At 41.6% G+C, this 19,310-nt stretch overlaps 1 protein-coding gene across 3 annotated transcripts in view; it reads left to right on the top strand.

Annotated features, from left to right (window-relative positions):
- The window catches only part of KIF16B (kinesin family member 16B), a 293,589-nt gene extending 280,306 nt beyond the window's left edge, over positions 1-13,283 (top strand). For all 3 annotated transcript variants that reach the window (XM_019714654.2, XM_019714650.2, XM_019714652.2), the window contains one exon: positions 12,001-13,283. In XM_019714654.2, coding sequence (XP_019570213.2) covers positions 12,001-12,159 — 159 coding nt within the window. In that variant the 3' untranslated portion in view covers positions 12,160-13,283. The remainder of the gene's footprint in view (positions 1-12,000) is intronic.
- Positions 13,284-19,310: the final 6,027 nt, after the last annotated feature.

The following is a 19,310-nucleotide window of genomic DNA, read 5'->3' as shown; positions in this document are numbered from 1 at the left end:
GAAGGATTGTCCTGCTCAACCACAGGCATAGCTGGTGAAAGGAGCAAGATGGGCCTTTGGTGTCCCTGCAGCATCGCACCACGTCCATTTCTGGGTTCTACTAATAGGGATGCCAGTAATTAATGTGCAATTACTTCTTGATTCTCAAGTTTTTTAGGACTTGTTCTTTGAATTTGAGTTTAAGTGCATTACAGCCAAGAGATACAACACAGCAAGATTCTCATTTGAAAGTCTGTCAATCAAATCGGTCGTTGAGAGCAGTCATTCTATCTCAAAATGTCAGGAACTCTTTGAAGGTTTATACAGTGCAGAAAGGAATCATGAGCTTAGAAACAAACAAGATTTTTTTCTTTTCAGATGTCACTTCTCAGAATCTCAGTATCCAAAATATATCTTAAAATGAGCTTTTGAGGGATAATAATTAATTTACCTGGTATAGGTTAGATTTTTTTAGACTTATTTTGAATGTGACTCCCCATTTTCAAAAACAGGTTAAGTCTTTCTTACTTTAAAGCAGCTGTTAAAATAAAGGATCTGCAATATCTGATATGAGTTGACTTTGGGGGGAAGAAACATTCCAGGTTGTTGTTGTCTTCTACTTGAAGGAGAAAACATTCAAGTTAATACGTCCACATTTTAAGCCCATGTGTTTTTAAACAACTAAAAGAGGAGAAAATTAACATTTGTGAATTAAATCCCTAAGGAGAAGGCTATGCAGATAATAATATTGACTACTTAATAAATACATACTGTTAATTGGGACCTGTTCTAAGCACTTTACAAATAGTAGCTCATTTAATCTTCTAATCTTAAAAATAAATATAATCAGATGAGGAAACTGAGGTTGCAGAGGAGTTCAGGGACTTACTCTAAGCCCTTCTGCTATAATGTCCCTTGTCCCCAGCATGCTGGCTACAGAGTGATTAAGTACCCTCGGGAGCTGGCTCATACCGTGTTTCCCCGAAAATAAGACCTAGCCAGACAATCAGCTCTAATGCATCTTTTGGAGCAAACATTAATATAAGACCCAGTATAATATAATACAATGTAATGTAATATAATATAATAACATAATATAAAATATAATATAAAATATAATATACCAAGTCTTGCATTAATTTTTGCTCTAAAAGGCGCATTAGAGCTGACTGTCCAGGTAGGTCTTATTTTCGGGGAAACATGGTAGTGCAGAGTTACAACAACCTTGTGGTTCAAACAGTGGAGGTGTGCATCCTGAGCTCTCTTCCAGACTCCCATCTTCCATTCTGAGGAAGTTGAGTTGCTAAGCACCTGTATTTAGCCTGTTACCAATCTCTTACGCAGATTCAATAAACAAAAGTCAGAGAACCCAGGTGAGTCCTGGGAAGTAGGCTTCTCCCATAGCGTCCTCCCATATTTTGCTTCAAACAGATGGAGTTGCGACCTGGGCCTGTCAGTCTGTCTGGATGCTGTTTGTCTTCTCCATTACTGCTGATGTATGTTGTCTCTTCTGGCTCACAGGTGTAGCATAAACTCCATTTCTCTCTTCCCCTCCATGAGCTGAAAAGATGGGACTTGTATTGACTTGTGTTCTGGAGAAAAGCTCAATCAGCTTCCCAGCCCAAGCAGATTTGGGATTGTCATGTGGCTTGTTTGTGGGGTTTCTCCTAAGCTTGCTGGCCAGGTGCAATCATCATCATGATCATTGAAGCTACTTGATACCCTGAGCTAGAACATCAACCTGTGAAAATTAAATATCACATGGACTTTAAATTGCACATCCCTTGTAAAATTTGTAAAGCTTGCTGAATTTTATTAGAATATTTGAACCAGACTGAATATATTAAATTTGTGAGTCCAGCTGATGCAGTACCATAATAATTCAATACAATATGCTTATATCATTAAACTTATAAAGAAGGTTCTCTGAATAGCTGTAATGAATAGTTCTGATTTTGTAATCACAGACTAACATTTCACTCTGATGAATTTTAACTGGGAGCTCTCAGAATTCTCTATAACATCAAGAATAAATGCCATATTTCAAATGATGACTACTTATTTCAAGTATTTACTTTAAAACCTAGGATAGATAGAAAAAACGTACCTGCTAAGACATAATTAATCATTAAAAATACTAAAAAGGTTGGAAGAGGTTGGCATGAAATAGAATAGGTCTGCAACTTATGGCTGGTCATAAATTACAAATAAAAACCAAAGAAACTTTTTTATTCTGCTTTGACTAATTTCGTTTATTCCCTCATCTCTTACCTTATTCCCAAACACATGTATTTTGGTTATCTATCGCTGTGTAATAAACTACCCCAAAACTTACTGCCTTTAAAGCAGCTACCATTTTGTTGCTTATGGATTTTGTGGTTCTGGAATTGGGCAGGGCTCAACTGGATAGTTCATCTTTTCCAAGTGGTGTCAGGTCAGGCCACTTATATGCTGCATTCTGGTCGTGCCTTCACTAAGGACTGGGCTCACCTGGGGTACTGGAACCTGCAAGTTGATTTCTTCACTCTCAGCATTACCTTCCAGTGCATTTTTGTTGTTAAAACAAGTAACAGGCTCCACCCAAAAGGCCTGGCAAGATTCTACTCGTCCAAAAGAAGAAAGATCACCAGCGCACAGTGCAGTACCCCCAGTGTAAGGACTAACAGAGAGCTGATCCAGTGAGCCATGCATTCCAGGAGTGTATACCCCACACTGAATGGGCCGTGCATGGTCTGCAGTCCAGTCATGCTGGACTATCAATGTTGCCCCAAGCTCTGCTTCCCCACAACGAGGCTCCTTATATGCTTTCCCCACCGCCTGGAACAGGCTTTTTCTAGCATCTTCCTCCAATATCTTCACCTCCTTAATTCTTACCCGTCAGGTCTTGGGATTAATGTGACCAACTCCCAGTACGAGGTGGGTTGCCTTTTTCCTGTGTGCTCCAAAAGCATCTCATCTCCGTTTTCTTGTAGCCATATTTTAATTCCTGCATTGCCTATCCATCTCCCTGAAAGGCCTGTATATTGCTCAGGACAGAAACTGAGTCTTAGTCACTCCTGAATCTCCAGCAGTTCTGACGTGTAGAAAGCTCTCAATAAATATTTTGGGGGTGTATGAATGAAGTAAGAAGAGAAAGGAGTCAACAAAGAACAAACCCTCACCCAGTCCCTAAAAGATAAGTAGGATTTAGATTCTGGGAGCAAAGCACCAAAAAGAACAATCCTGAACAAGGAGGAGGTGGTCACAAATATGCCCAGGGCAGGCACCATATGTGTTTATCAACAGTGGGCACCCAGTACCTGGCACACTGCTTTGTGTGTAGCCGGTATGTAGTAACTGTGTGCTGGATGAAAGAGGTGCTTATATCAAAATTTCATTAGCGTGTGGAGGACATTTGGAGCATGTTGGCAAAGGAACCCAGCATATCTGATCCAGTGGAGACATATTTTGGGATTCCTAAATAGTCAGATAGAGGTGTTCAGACTATAATTTATGAGCATGAACGAGGAAGACTTGACTGAGTGAATAATAGTGACCCCACTGGTGACTAGACTTCTCTCAGGTCTAGAAATATCCTAGCGTTTCCCCGTCCGGGTCTGATCTCTCTTCAGAGCCCATCATTCGCTGAGGAATTTCTCAAGCGTTACAAGGTAAATGAAACCTCTAAGTCTTATTAGACTGATAGTTGTCTTTAAGCTGCCAGTGTGGCTAATGACTTCTGGAGATGAGGAATGCCTTGAATTGTCTTCCCTGTTAATATGTCACAATGAAAAGGTGGCTGAAGCCATATTACATTTTTAAAACACATCTCAATTTTAATAATTTCAGTAACTTTAAATTAACAATTTATGTTAAAATTTTGAAAAATAAAGAGAGTGCCACAACAATGAAATGACTGGGAAAATCATTAGAATGACACAGCTAGAGTGATATACTGCTCATGAAGTAAGCAGTAGGCTGCAACGATAGTCACGAGCACTATTAAAAGAGAAACTTTTTACTTTTTAATAACATACAATGGTCATGATTTTATCCCCCTGCTAATTAAAATAGAAGGAAGGGAGCCAAAAGATAAGAAGTTAAGATCTTTCAAATGCTCCTGAGGCCCTATTCTCATTTCCACATCTTCTACACACACACACACACACACACACACACACACACACACGCGCATGCTGATTAAAATTCAAGGTAAATTCTGAGCCCCAAAGAGAGGGTCTGTATTTACATTTACATTTACATTTACATGCTTAAAGGATTGCACTTTGAGAATTACATAGGGCCATTCTGACCTCCTCCTGAATGAGGAGCCAGTCATTTTGTCAGCCTTTTATGGTCTGTTGACCTTGGCTAAGTCACTGCTTCTTGAGATATCAGTTTCCTCATCTATAAAGAAAGGATACACCTTTGTCCTCCTCCTCTCCTCCGTGTGTCCTAGGGATCATATGTTCATGAACTGGGAACTGCTTTGTACAAAGTGCCTGCAGACCCAAATACAGATTCAAGGTCGTCTGTGTGCTCCTTAAAATCCTGCTGTTTCCCATGCTTAGCTCTACACATGTTGGCCGTGCTCCCTTGTTCACACCACACTGTTTGCTGAGCTTGGATATTACTACTCATTTCTTCTTTCCAAATCCCAAACCTGAAAGGAAATGACCGCAAGATGGGCTATACCATTTAACACCCTGCTAATCTCACAGGGTTTTGCCTGGATGGACTATACAACACGTGGTCAGTCCATATGACCAGACTAGCATTTCAGCTGGAAGCTCCAGAGTTGAAAAGAACAACCCAGCAAAGGCTATCTAAAGGCTAGTGTTTACCCAGGTTGTTCCATTAGCTTCCATACCTTTTTTTCCCAGCCAGAGGAGAAACTGAAATTGATTATAGGTCACACATGAATCACGTTAACATAACGACCTTCATCAAGAATGTCTAGAATGAAATAGCATGTAGCTACACATTATATTTCAATTTTTTTCCTAAAAAAAAAAAAAAAAAAATGCAGTGTGTTGATTGAAGTACCAGGCTAAAGCTCTAAAATAATTGACTAAATTCTGGCTGAATTACTCTGTATTGCTGTAGGGAGTGTGTTTCGCCTTTCAGAACTCATTAACACAGCCAACAGACCATATTAGCCTGTGTTTTGGTTCAAAAGATTAATAATGTTTAGTTATGTTTTGAAATGGGGCTGGAATTTTAAAGATTGGCCTGTGTACAGATCAGGATTTGGTGCAGGAGCCTTCCAGCTTAACGCTGGTGGAGGATGGACCCATCAGAAACATTATTCAGGAAAGCTCTTCCTAGGAGAAGAGTGCCCTGGGCAGATGCCTTGACCTGACCACAGACTAGCCCCCAAGGAGGTCTGGGGTGGTGTAGATGGAAGGTTTCCTCTGATTCCTGACTGGTGCCTGCCACCTGCCAGAGCCCCAGGGGTTGTCAGTTCACATGACTGCAAACAGTAGAAAATGCCTGTGGCCATCATCAGCAAATGGGTTTATAAACTCCCAGGCTTGGGAATGGGCTGACCAAAGGCTCTCCTGAAGCTTCCCCCCAATGGGAGCTCACTGAATTTCTTACATTCTTGAAAATGCTCAATGGCAGCAGTCACGCAATCTGGAAGAGGCTCACCCGAGAGGATCCTTGATTCCAGCAGACTTGGTTCCAGTATCTCAATTAGGTCTTTGGCTGTGAAGTGCCCATCCCAGAATATGAAAGGGAAAAATTCACCAGCCCTGTGCCCTAAGTCAACCAGATAACCAATCCCTAAAGAAGGGAAGTATATTTTTTTCAGAAGGGAATCTGAGTGTTATTTGGGAAGGCAAACAGAGGCAGGGCAGTAAAAAATTGGCCAGTGTCTGTCTCACTGAGTGAGATGTCAGAGGATGAGCAGATCTGCCTGGGACTCACAGGAAAGAGGTATTTTCCCCATGTTTGTATGGATGTTAACTCCAGAGAACCCAGGGCCCCTGGTCTCCCTCCATGAAACTACCATCAGGCCTGGGAAAGGCAGCATATCTGGCCGAAGCCTCTGAGATGTCCAATGTAGATGGCCTTGCCCCGTAAGAGACAACAGTGCTCAGGAGAGGGGGGCCCAGTGGGAAACAGGGGGATGGTGAATGCTGTGGGCAGCAGCCTGGTGATTGAGATGCAGCTTCAAGTTGGAAGATCAGATGCCAGGCCTGGAACTCCCACTTCTATGCTCTGTGACCTTTGGAACATTACGTAAGCCTCCTGGACCTCAGTTTCTTCATCTAGAGTATGGAGATAACCACAGTCCCTACCTCATAAAAGTTGTTATGGTCATTAAATGACATACACCATTAAAACGTCTCACTGTGCCTAGAATATTGCAAGCCCTTTGATAAATGTTCTCTCCATAAGAGTAATGAGATGGTAGCTCGTCAGCCTGGTGTTGTGCACATGGCACACAGTCCTAAGGAAATGCTCAGAGGAATCTTGGCAGGTACGAGCTAAAGGAAAAAGAGGGCCACTTAGGAAAGAAGGGGTCAAGAGCCTGGTGTGGGGTGTCTCTGACAATCTGTATGTCCCTCATGCTTCCATTGGTCTCTCTTGGCCTCCCCTTTGACAATGCATGGTCCCTACAGGATTTTGCCTTTGTTTTGAGGGGATTTTTAAAGGCACATGCCAGTTTGACACTTTGGAAGAGATCAGTGGGCCCCATCTCTCCCAGTTATTTCTACCCCCTGCTCACTACACCTGCATAGCTTGACTTTAAAAAAACAAAAACAAAACAACAACAACAATGAAATATGCCCACAGCCTGTAGAAGAAAGGCACTTTATGACATCAAAGTACATGACATCAGTATTGAAATATGCCTTAAACAATAGCCATCTAAATTTGATTTTCTGAAAGTATTGATAAGAAAACACCTTATACTTTAGGGTGGGCCTAAGTAGCAAAAAGTAAATAACCTTGGTAAATGTCTAATATATTTTATTCTTAAATCGTTTTTGCCAACTTGATAAACAAGTAACTCATGGGCATTCATATTCAACATTGTTGTGCTATTTCTTTCTCTCCCTGGTGCCTTTGGTTCTCCCCTCTATCCCAACCCTTCCCCTCTTGCTCTCCTCCAGCTAACAGCCCCCCCACCTCTGTGTGGCCCCTTCTCCTCTTGGCCCCTTCCCTTTCCCTCTATCTCTCACACTCAGATAGACCCTCTTTCAGACTCCTTCTTGCTCTCCACTCCATTTCCAGGTTTGCAATCTTATTTGAAAGAGGATTTGTTTTAATCTGACTTTCATCCTCTAAGTATCTGAAGCAGAGCTGAAATGCTGCACAACCCCAGGGGGTGTGAATGCTGTTCTCTGTGGCTCAAATCTAGGGTGTTTAACAAAGCAAAGACTCAGGTGGGACAACCACCACCAAGGTGAGCAAAGGTGCAGGCTTTCTATGGCCCCTAATGGCTACAGACATTTAAATGTGCCTGCTGTTTATTTTTATTTTTTTTTAACGGAGAAAACACCATGTGAAAGAAACAAGTTGGATACTGGATTTCACAAATTCTTTTCCTACTTTGCCCTTATAACCCTGATAAGTCACATAAACTCCAAAAGTCCTTCATTTATTTATTTTTTTAACTTTTATACGGTGCACTGCTCTGGGGATGCAGCACAGCGCATGGACTCATTTTCCATATACCAGGGAGGGCTTGGATGTCATTTGTTCAACAATAAAGGGACAACTTTGACAGGAAGAACTTTGATTTTCTTTCTTCAGCTGTAGATGCTATGGAAAACACTGTGAGCGCAGGCAACAAAAATTACTAATGTAAATACGTATATATGTACATATGTATTTTATATGTAATTGCAATATATATTAAATATATATAATAGAGTTCTAGTACATTGGCTGACTTTGGATTAAGCATGAAGTCCTAACGGTTTTCTTTATTGGAAGAATAGTAATAAACTTGACTCACCAGACATCATTATATGGAAGTAGATTTCATTACATTGAAGAAGAGCTCAGACAAAAGAACCAAATCACTCATGGTTGCATGCCCCTAAAGTCAATCAGTGGTTATATTTGCACATGGAATACTATGCAGCAGTGATAACGAACAAACTACAGCTATACCCATCAGTGTACATTGAATTTCACAAACATCGTGGTAAGCAGTGAAAGCCAGACACAAGAGTGTATCCTGTGTAATTCCATTAATATGAAGTTCAGAAATTGACAGAACTAACGGATGGTGTGAGAAGTCAGGATAGCAGTTACACCTGAGGAAGGAATTGTGAGAGTGTGAGGAGGGCTGCCTGGGTGCTAGAAATGTATTATTTTTACCTAGATGCTGATCACACAGTGTCGTGCGGGAGACCCTGCTCGCTGCGCCATGTGTCGTGCAGGGAGTCCGGTGGGGTCTCTGGTCCCGCTGCCCACATAAGAACGCAGGATATGGTGAGGCCAAAAAGGAACACCCATGGAGACATAGGTAGAGGAGTCATACCACTATATTCTAACTCTGGCGGCACTATACTCTCACTGGAGGCTGGATCCACACTGTCCGCAAACCGCCATCCACGCTTGCCAGCCCAGCCACCATCTTCTTGCTAGCCCCCATTCTTCTCTCTTCTCTCTGCTAGCGTAGCCACAGCAGTTATATTAGTGGCCAATGGCTCACTGGTTACAGCTGACGGCCAACTAGCCACAGCTGATGGCCATGCAATCACAGTTGATGGCCATTTACTACCTGAGCCAGCACCTGTCTATGTGAGGCTGAGAGCCTGGAAACTGCTTTCTGGGGCTCTGTCCCCACACACAGGTATGTTCACTTTTTGTAAATTCATTAGGCTGTACACGTACGACATGCGCTGTGTTCTCTGTATACACTTCCATTTTTAAATCAATCAAAATCAATCAACCGGGTTTCTTCTAAACACTTTCCCCACTCTTAGCAGTGTGCCAGGGATTATGGGGGTTGGAAAGAATGAGATGCTGTCTGTGACCTCGAGAACCTTCTGAAATTTTCATTCTGTCTTCTGTCCCTGGCCCCAGACCTAGTCATTTTGTTTTGTCATTCACCAGAAAGAATTTGCCCAGCCCATTACAAGCATGTGGCTCTGGACACATTCAACCAGTCTCATGCCTCACATCATATACTTTAGAGCACTTTGAGGTCATGGCAAAGAACACTTCGTAGTCAGAGCATTTCTTTGAGCAAGGAAGCAGTCTCTGTAAAGGGAGCCAAGGCTGCCCGATTCTGCGAAGCAGAGATTTGTTTTGCAATGAAAAAACTAATGTTTAGAATTAGTTGAATCAGATCCTTCTATTTCAAGTTTTCATCGATGCATACTGATGAGTTCATTTTTAAAAAAGGCATTACCTGAAGCTAGTTTATCTGAAGCTAGTTTACTGTTCTCTTTTTATGCTGGGGCCCTGGCAGGAACTGTCTCCAGTACTTTTTTTTTGTTTTCTCTTTTATTTATATTCTTAACTTTCACTTTCCATTATACCTTTCAGGCTTTATTGGCCCTTTAAGTGGTCTCTGCTTTGTGAACTAATTATGACAAATGTCGATACAACATTGTTCCCAGATTTAAATACCGTCCCTTCTGTCAGAATTCATCTGGAAGGCAAGTTTGCCTCTGTGATGCAGCCTGCGGGCGACCTGAAGCAGGAACTGCGTAGGAGCCATTGAGATGACGCCTGCGCAGGAGTCCAGCTCTGCTCACGTTTAAACTGCGTAGGAGTTGCAGTTCCATGCACCTGTGGACAAGCTCCTCACCTTCCTCGTTGTAAATCATTTCACTTTTGGCCTTTCAAAAACAGTTGCGCACATGCGTTTCATTGCAAGCATTAACTGGTCAGTTGTGGTCACAATAGTTGCTAGTAACGATGTTTGATGGAATCCGAGTCCCTCTGAAGTTGGTATTCTCAGCTTCCTGTTCCCCCAAAAAGCTGCAGTCAGGTTCCCTTTTGCCTCTCTGATGCAAGTAACTAGTGGAATAAGATCTTCATTTTTTTTAGCAGTTGGTTTTGGCACCTTCTTACCTTAACCTATTGCTATTTCAAAAACCTTTCATGAGATTATCATGAGACCAGCTCAAAACTCTGAGTTGAAAATACTTGTTTTCAAAAGTCTCCTCTCTTGATTACTAGCCTTGCCCACCTCTCAACAGGTTCCTCACCCCAAAATGGGTATTACAATAATAAAAAGAGGTAACTCTAGGTAGAATATGATGGTAACGTAAAATCAGGTGACTTGGGAAACTTTTGGGGTTGATGCAAATACTTGTTATCTCGCTTTGGTGATGGTTTCACAGGTGTACACGTGTCAGGACTAACAATGTGCAGTTCTTGTGCACCACTTACTTCCATAAAGCATAAAATATTACGTTAGGAGATTTTTGGAAACTGTAAATTACTATACAAATACTAAGTGTTAGTAATCCTTTTTATTATTTTTAACATGTTGCGTACGGCGGGGTTTAAATCCCTCATACCCCTCTGTTCCGGCAGGTTTTTAAAAGAAACTACTTTAAAATGCACTCTTCTGTTTAAAGCGTAAATGCTTCTATGTCATTTATTATTTTTCTATAAATAATAGATTCTACAAATAAATTATTCTATAAATTATTCTATAAATAATTATTCTACAAATAATTCAATAAAATATGCAAAGTAAAAAGAGTCAACAGTAAAAACGAGAATTCTCGTTATCTGTCCTTAACGCATGGCTCAGAAAAAAACGAAGATTCTCGTGATCCGCACGCAGCGTGTTAAGAAAGTAACTAACAGATTTTCTTTGAGCAATGTGTCTTCTTTCAGAAGTAAATTTCAGGTTGGCATTTCATAGAGGTAGCTGAATTTTACTTCCTTTGGCCAAAGTTTCTCAACTGGGGTATGACAGACATTTGGATCCAGTAATTACTTGCATAGGGGCCATCCTGTGCGTTGTAGGGTGTTAGCCCCATCCCTGGCCTCCACCCATTAGACGCACCCTCCCCCCACCAAGAGTGGCCATCAAAAATGTCTCTAGACACTGCTGCATGTCTCCTATGGGGCAAATCACCCCTGGCTAGAAACCACTGCTCTAGGCCTAGGCTGAGTTTCTTAGACAAATTATTTTTGTTACTCAATGTCTGTAATTATGTTTAATTCTAAGTTTGTGACAGGACTGATTAATTTTTAAACAAGCTGAAACAGTAATAAAGGTTTAGTCTTAACCACCTCTCTCCCTACCCGCCCCATTTTCTGTTATGGATAAGATTTGCCTGACCTGAAATATATTAGCTGCTTTTGTGTATCGTCTTTTCCTTTAATACATCCTGCCAACACCCACATCTGATTTCATTCCCAGCATCTTGGATCCTAGTCTCAGACATGCTTTGCTGTTCAGTGCCAGAAAAGGTGGACGATGCTGTGACAAACATGTTTGTGGGGGGGAGGGAGAGGACAGCAAGGGTTCAGAACAGTTAATGTTAGTCAGAAATTTCTTTTCATTGATGATTATAGGATTTGCAAAATGATCTGTAATTATTAGTACTTGAAACTAACCCTTTTGTCCCCAGTATTTTTTTTATCTATAAGAAGGATCCAAAGCAGACAGTAACTGTCCCATCTAAAAATAGTCAGCAGCATGTTTAGCATTGTACAGATGGCTAGGCTTTTTTCCTCTCTTTTAATCATCTTTCTTTTTAATGAGTAAGTTGGGGAACATGACTTTAAAAAAAATAGTATATTAACAAGTGACACTGTTGCTAAAAAGCAGACCCCTGTGCTGGGAACCCCTGGGCATTGTCTGCAGATAGGCCTGAGGCTGCGTTGTTACAAGATGTGTCATCTGATAATGGATATCATGGCTGTGGTCCTCAGTTGGTCTGATGATAGAGAAGGCAGTCAAGGAGATTTCCTGAGTGCTGCTTCTCATGATGGTGACAGCTCTCTCAAGCTGGATGGGAGGTTGTTTCTGGAGATTTCTTCTCCTCTCCTCGACTCTACCCAGCAATATCTTGACCATGTTTTTAACTTTGGTCTCTTCCACAGAAATACCTCAGGGACTTTTTCAGCGTGATGCTCCAATCTGCAACATCTCCCCTACACATCAACAAAGTGGGGCTGACTCTTTCAAAACACACCATTTGTGAGTTTTCACCGTTCTTCAAGAAAGGAGTCTTTGACTACAGCAGCCACGGGACAGGGTAGAGCTGGGGGTGATGGAGGAACCACCAATGCAGTGCCTTCTCGTCAAAGCGGGCCTCCCGGGGCAGCGCAGCCTCCCAGGCAAGGGGCCAGCCCTCATCCTGCTGCTGCTGGAGCAGCCTGCTGACCACCTCACCAGTTCATACCGAGTGCCTGAGTTTGGGGCGGGGACGCTTTGATTGCTGATGGTGACTCTGACTCCGATGGGCAACTGTTGCTGTCCCGTTGTGGTTGAATGTGGCCTTTTCCCCACAGTGCTTCCTTCTCATTGTGCAGCGGAGTCCGATCCCTACGGCAAGGTGGATGTAGCTTGATTATCTTGGGCTCTCTGAATCGAGCCAACAGGGGTGGCTCACCAGACCCTCCTTAAATGACTTTTATTTCCTCTTTCACCAAAATATACTCTTATTTTTTATACTCCTTCCACGTGGCTGCCTATATCTCAAGAAAAGCATTTTAAATTATTTCATTGTATTTTTCTCTTTCCTCTTGTTTGAGTCTAAATTTTTTATATAATACCTAACCACTGATGTTTACACAGAATTTCATATTCTGCAAAAGGGATTTTTAGTCCAATCATAACTGGAGTCTTCCATGCTTGACAAATTGGATATAGATAACATCACTTAAAACTTCTATAAATCCATACAAATAGGTATTTGTTTAATCTTGAATATTCAAGAAAATTTTCCCAAATGTAAATGGCTACTATGCATTTCTTGAGTTTTCTATGCTAAGCACAAAATGGGCACATAGGTGAATGCATATTTTTGAACAATTCTGTTCACATTTTTGTTGTATAAGCTATTGGATCTTTAAGTGAAAGACTAGAATTTACATAGTTTATTAATGGTTCCTTAAATTACTCAGGACTTAATGTAGCCTTGCACATCTAGGTACAGTAAAACTGCTTTGTTTTACTAAAGAGAAAAATGTGAGTAGAAAAAATATATATGTGGTACATATTGAAATGTATATAATTCTACCTATAGATTTATATATGTATGTACTCCTGTACAATAGTTTTATCAAAATGTATAATCATTCACATCAAATTTATTAAAGGTATTTGCTTTCCAAAATTTAAATTGAGCTGCTGTCAATATTAAATGAGGTTATGGAATCTACCCTGTAGCTCTGTTCATTTTAAGTTTGTGACATGATAATTTCTACAGGTCTGTTTAAAATTTTATCTAATGTGTTTGGAAAAATACGTAAGGTATAATTTAGCATTTGCATTGCAGAAGATGCAGTGATAGCAATGGATGAATTCACAAACGAGTGATTAACAAAACAAGTTTCATTCAGTCTTCTAGAATATACCTGCTTTACAGAGCTCTCCAACCTGAAAAATATATTTAAAGATGGCATTATCCTGATAAGGGGGAAAACTATTATTGCATTAATTAGATATCATTGTTTAGCAGGAAAAAAAATGAGGACTTTTTAAAAATTGCTACAGAAAGACTAGCTTTTGTCTGCAGTTATGATTCCTGGCATGGGTTTAGGGACAGTTACTACTAGAGAGTTTAAACCTGAGGATTAAAGGATAAAATCTGGGAGATAATAATTAACCAGAAGTCATTTATTTAAAAGGAGTCAAAGCGCTAAAGATTGTCCCTCATTTGCTGAGTAAACTAAATGGTTTTCTCAACTGACCAGATAATCTATCTCCTGCCCTTTTGGACCTGGCTTACAGCAAGCATTTCATTAAAATTACACAGAGTACAGTAATAACTTGGCAAGAATAAATAGACATGTGTTTGTGAGAAGTGCAGGAACCAGAAAATCCTTTGATTCCAATCCTCATCTTAAGTAATTAGTGTTGCGTTTAGAGTTCAAGAGCTAGCTGGCACTTAGTAAAGCCAGTTTTAACATAAGCGAGTCATTTCACCTCTCTGAGCTTCAGTCTCCTTATCTGAAAATGAAACTTTTGCACAGGAGGATCTCTAGGTTCCATTCTAGTCCATGGTTACAAGCAGAGGAAGTAACTGCTTCAGTTGAGATTGTTCTTCAGTTACAGGGACTGTAACAGGTGTGTGGATGTGAAATACAAATTTCTAATTGGACTCAAAGATAGCTTAATCTGAATAAAACATCAGGGAATGTAGAAAAGCCAGTGAAAAGTCTCATCTAAATAAATAATGGAATCCCTTTTTGGAATGCAGATAAGGCAGATTACAGAGTCAGGATGACAAAATTAAAGCTTCATTAATTTGGACTAATTCAAAGGAGTGAAAGAAAATTAGCAAGTGTATGTTTTATTACTTTCAAGTGCATCAAGTTAGAAAGTAAGGCTTCCTACTTTAGACAATTCAGATTGAGGTGCCATCAACTTATAAATATTTTTGTAGTCAGTTGGACAATTCTAAGGAAATTAAACAGAATTCTTAAGTAATTTTAGCATGTCCTCCAAGGTCTTGCTTACACAGTAAAATATGTGCACCAAACTTGTTTATAATCACAAGTAGTTAGAGTATCATTCAGCCTGGCTCCCACCTAGACCTTGCTGGTTCTTGAATTAGAAAGTTTCACATTCAACTCTGTGATTAATTTGAGCCTGTGAATAGGGAGTGACCAAGTTATGCTGGCTCCCTAAGAATGAACATCTAGAAGATTCTCTGTCTCATAATGTGGAGATGCTTTGAAGATTCATGAACAGGAGACCAGTCCCCAGGGTCACTTCTATTTACATTTGTATGAAGAAAGAGCTAGTTCTGCTCAATTTGGTCCCAATCTACCCACTCAGAGGTCTAGACAGCATATGCTTCAGAATCTGGGCAGAAGCAACCATAAGCTTTCATAGCCTAGAGCATCTGTGAACTCGAAAGTGTAGCAGCTGTGGATCTGCAGTCCCCAGCCTCAGAGCTGGGCCACCTGGGTGTTCTGGGTTCAACTTTTAAAGATGAACATTCCACCCCCCTCCCCACCGCCAGACACATCTCCCTTGGCACACAATCCCGTGCATTCCCCACCATTTCCTCAAGTGTGCTCTCAGAGATGGAGAGCAGTGTTGTACTGGGATGTGGCTCATTATCACCCATTCAGAGCCTACCACAAGTCAAGGCTTGTCCCTCTGAGAGAACCCAGATAAGAATTCCAGCCTGACATGACAGAATATTCAGTGACATCTGCTTTCCAGTCATGTTGGCAAGAGGATTTTAAATACACTCTTTTACAAATGTGTAAAATGATGCCTTGAGGTGTCCTTAGTCCACAGTTGAACATTTTTTCACCTATTGTCCTTTCATATTCCTGCAGGAGTGGTTCTGATTGGACTTCTTACTGGAAAGGTTGGTTTTTGTGGTTGTTTTGTTTAAATAAGAGGAGTAGGGAAATTTAGGTAAAACAACTTCAGGGCAAAGGCAACTCCTTCAATTTTAGTTAAATTATGACAGGTGATTTGTATTTTTGGAAAACTGAAGATCGTTCATCTAAGAAGACTCATTCTTGACAAATTAAGCCCATGTATTCCTCTTGTTATTCCACATGCAGCAAGAGGATCCAGATTTGACTTTTTTTTCTTCTGTTTAGAATGCTTTTCCTGGTGATAATACATTAAATGAAAAATGCCTAAGTGATACTTAGATTTTGAATTTTGCATGTACAGAATTATTTCCAAGATGAAGCCAAACCACCTACTTCTCACTATAATTTCTGAAGCATCATATTTCACATTAATCAATGGTACCTGGGAGTTAGTTGTTGTTGGCCAAGCTGCTTCCTTCAGGAGTCTTTTTTATTTAGGAACCCAGTAGAACCCTGTTAGATTTTTAAATGATGGGAGGGACAGGGCAGAAAGACACTTGACTGACCTGAAGGGGTCCAAGGGTATGCATTCATTGTTGTTCCCTGCAAATAACATTTACGTACACTTCTCACTATGGAATTACAGACATTAAGCTCGGGCATGCCTTCTAAGGTTACCCCATACCTTTCTAGAAGGTTCTCCCTTCTGTGACTATCTTGCAAAATGAATACAAACATCTCTTCTTTGACTGTATTCATTTGGTCACCTTTTACTTGAAAATGAGACTTTTTAATGATGAGACTTTTTTTTCCCTAAGAGTCATCGCTCCAAAAACTGACTTTTCTGTGGAAATTTGATATTCATTAATTTGGTTTTACTTCTTCTCCATTCAGAAGGCAAAATCTTCCCCATTCAGATAGACAAGTAGATGTATTTGCAAAAGATGCACAAGCCATCTCTTTAAAATTTGAAGGTGGGGAAGTGTACTAGGTACAAAACTGGAAATACATAAAGAAAAATGCATCAGCAGAATGTGAAAACCCCCATAGGGTTAGCATGACAAAGCTATTTGGTACCATTAAGGCAGGTGACCAGAAAGAGAGAAACCTTTCTCCACAATTTAAATCTGGGCAGGTTGAAAGGGGTGTGGTGGGGTGGGGGGAGAAGTAAAAATACTGGGGGTGCCAAGAAATGTATACAGGTGAACACTTTGGTCAACATTACTTAAACAGTAGTCCTCCATAATCAGAAGTGTCTGGACGCTGATGGTAACCACTTTGAGCACCTCTTGGAATTGCAGAAGTCAAATGTGACTTGTATTCATCTTTTGTTATGGTATATATTAAGTATTACAATTACTACAGTTTTTCCTTTCTTAAAATGTGTATACATTTTTTTGGCACCTTCTGCATAATTAAACATCTTCATTGCTTTAGAGCAGTTATTTCCCTCAACATGTCACAAATCCTTATGCACAGTTAATATTTGCAGAAGTGTTTGTGTCTTTTCAATAGCACTTAAAGTTGTGCCTGAGAGCTTATCGCTGAAGAACAGCCTGGTATTCCTGAGGCCCCCACTCCCTTCTCAGCCATGTCGGAAGGAAGGGAAGAAGGGGTGGAGGAGGAAGACCGCTGCTGCTTTTTTAAAGCTGCCAAGGAATAATCTTCAGAGAAAAGAATCACCGTGAGCAACAATACCAGTTCGTGGTGATTAACAGCTTTTTTAGTATTTGCACTTTGGTCGATTCTCAACTCAGCTTTTCCCCTGAAAACAAGCTAGAAGCCATGGAAAAGGAGGGGGATGGCTTGCCTTCTTAAGTGACTTTTTTGTATAGTGTCTTAAGACCGAATTTCAATGAATGTAACAAGAAAAGTTGATTCACAGTGCAAGCCTTTGGTTGCAAAGTAATATTAAAACACTGGCTATTTATCTTTTATAAGCAGATGGGGAGGTCATGTTTACATTTATAAAGGAATTTCCATGCCTTCTAATACAAGGGCAGCAGCTTTGGAGCACCCACGTGTAGCTTTTCTTAGCAAAGAACTTATGGCCAAAGAGTATGGGGCTCCCTTCAGGCTCCCCTCCTGGGTGACTCCTCATCTGAAGAGCTTGCAGTCCACTGGGATCACTGTGGTGGATGTGTTGCCCACGTGTGCAAGTCTGATCAAAAACTCAGTGCCAGCCAGCCTGCCCCCCCCATACAGGGCCTCCCCACCTCACTAGCACAGGGTAAGCCATTTTTCTCCCTGCTTTTAGCACCCCACTGACCCCTCTCTTGCTCTGTGCTGCTTGGGGGCTGGGCTGAGAAAGGGAAGAACATAGTGAGGTAAGATTCAGAAAGTTCATAAGGTGTGAATGACACTTGCTGTCGTGTCATCACTGCTGCCCCGGCAGTGGAGATGGTGAAGGGAGGATCAGAGCAAACTGGCTGTGAGAAGTGAGTGCTGAGGTGGCAGAGAGATTGCCCAGATTGAGGAAAGAACATGCAGGAGGGGAAATGCCCATTGCAGCTACAACGTAAAGAGAACATCAAGGAGTGTGATGGGTTAGAAAGGGAGACAGAGGCAGATGAAAGGTACCTGGAAGGTTGCTGGCCAGAATTTTGTGAATGGGATCAGGTTTCCCATCAGCTACCAGATAAGAGCACGTGGCAACTAGGGTTCATCCTTTCAAATCCCTTATAATAGGGATAAACCAACTTCCTGACTAAATATTAACCAGAGGACGAGATAAGGGCCAAGAGTACTATCCTGCGCCACCTAGAGTCTGACTGTTCTGCTCTTGTAACTTTGTACTGGGCTGTGTTTGGGGTTCTGAGATTTCCGAGGCTCCTGCCATCAAGAAGCATGATCTCTCCAGACCCTCAGCGGTCCAAGCTCCCATACTGCAGGAGCCAGTAGGCCCAAAGCCCATGTCCACTCTGGGCTCCTACCTAATCCTTGCTTTGGAAACACGAACCGGGAGCCCCCACACAGGCACAGCTGTCATGAAGCTACATGCTTGTTGGGCTCCATTTATGACTTGGACCAGCAGTTGCACAGGGGCACATGTCCGCCTTAAGCCTGGGGATCCCAAGACCTGCAGCCTCACTTGGACATCAGGTCACCTCTTTATCTTCTGCGCCTGAACATTATCCAGCCACCCCCATAAGAGAAAATATTGTTTTCTTTTAAAGATTAAACAAACAGCCTGTAACCCATCCTTTGGTTGTACAGAGAAGCCCCTTTGCTGGAAAAAGCAGCAAAAGCCTCTGAGCCACCCTGAGAATGTGGTTCAGGGAAGCGGGTCAGGTGGCTGACTCATAGACTGATACCCTAATCCAGGGCCTCCAGAAAACTTTAGCCTGCTCCCGTTTGGAGGAATTCAGTACTGTCATTCAAAAGGTCTATTGCTCTTCATGCATGAATTCTCTAGGCTATTTAGTGAACTAGCTTCTTTGAGTACAAGCAGAAAGGGTCATCCTTGGTCTCCACCACCAAAACTATCACCGATAGGGGACAGACTGCCATTGGCTATGGCTGCAGTCAATGATAATGTCTTATAAAAGCAAGAGGCACCGGGGCTGGGCCACATCTCAGGTGAGGAGAAGGTGCAACAGAGGCAGAGGGAGATGGGCTGGGCTCCATCTGATGGGGTCCTGGCTGCGTAGTGGGCCCTGTGGATCTCAACAGACAGGCCCAGGAACCTCTTTGCCACTGCTGATGTCCCTCGGCTGTTCTGGCTCAAAGGCCTCCTTTCTCAGAGTCAGAATGGGTACCTGTGTGCTGAAGCAAGAGCTAATTTTGTTGGAGGTTTGACTGCCTTTCAAAGGCAGTCTCCCTAAATAACTTTCATCCAGGGACAAATCTATTGAAGTTAAAAGCCAGAGGAAAGAGGAGGTGGGCTGTCCAGGGCCTGCTAGCTG

The sequence above is a fragment of the Rhinolophus sinicus genome, linkage group LG13, assembly GCF_036562045.2.
Source record: "Rhinolophus sinicus isolate RSC01 linkage group LG13, ASM3656204v1, whole genome shotgun sequence".
Classification (NCBI taxonomy): domain Eukaryota; kingdom Metazoa; phylum Chordata; class Mammalia; order Chiroptera; family Rhinolophidae; genus Rhinolophus; species Rhinolophus sinicus.
The sequence above is the reverse complement of the archived record's forward strand: the minus strand, read 5'-3'. Positions and strand labels throughout refer to the sequence as shown.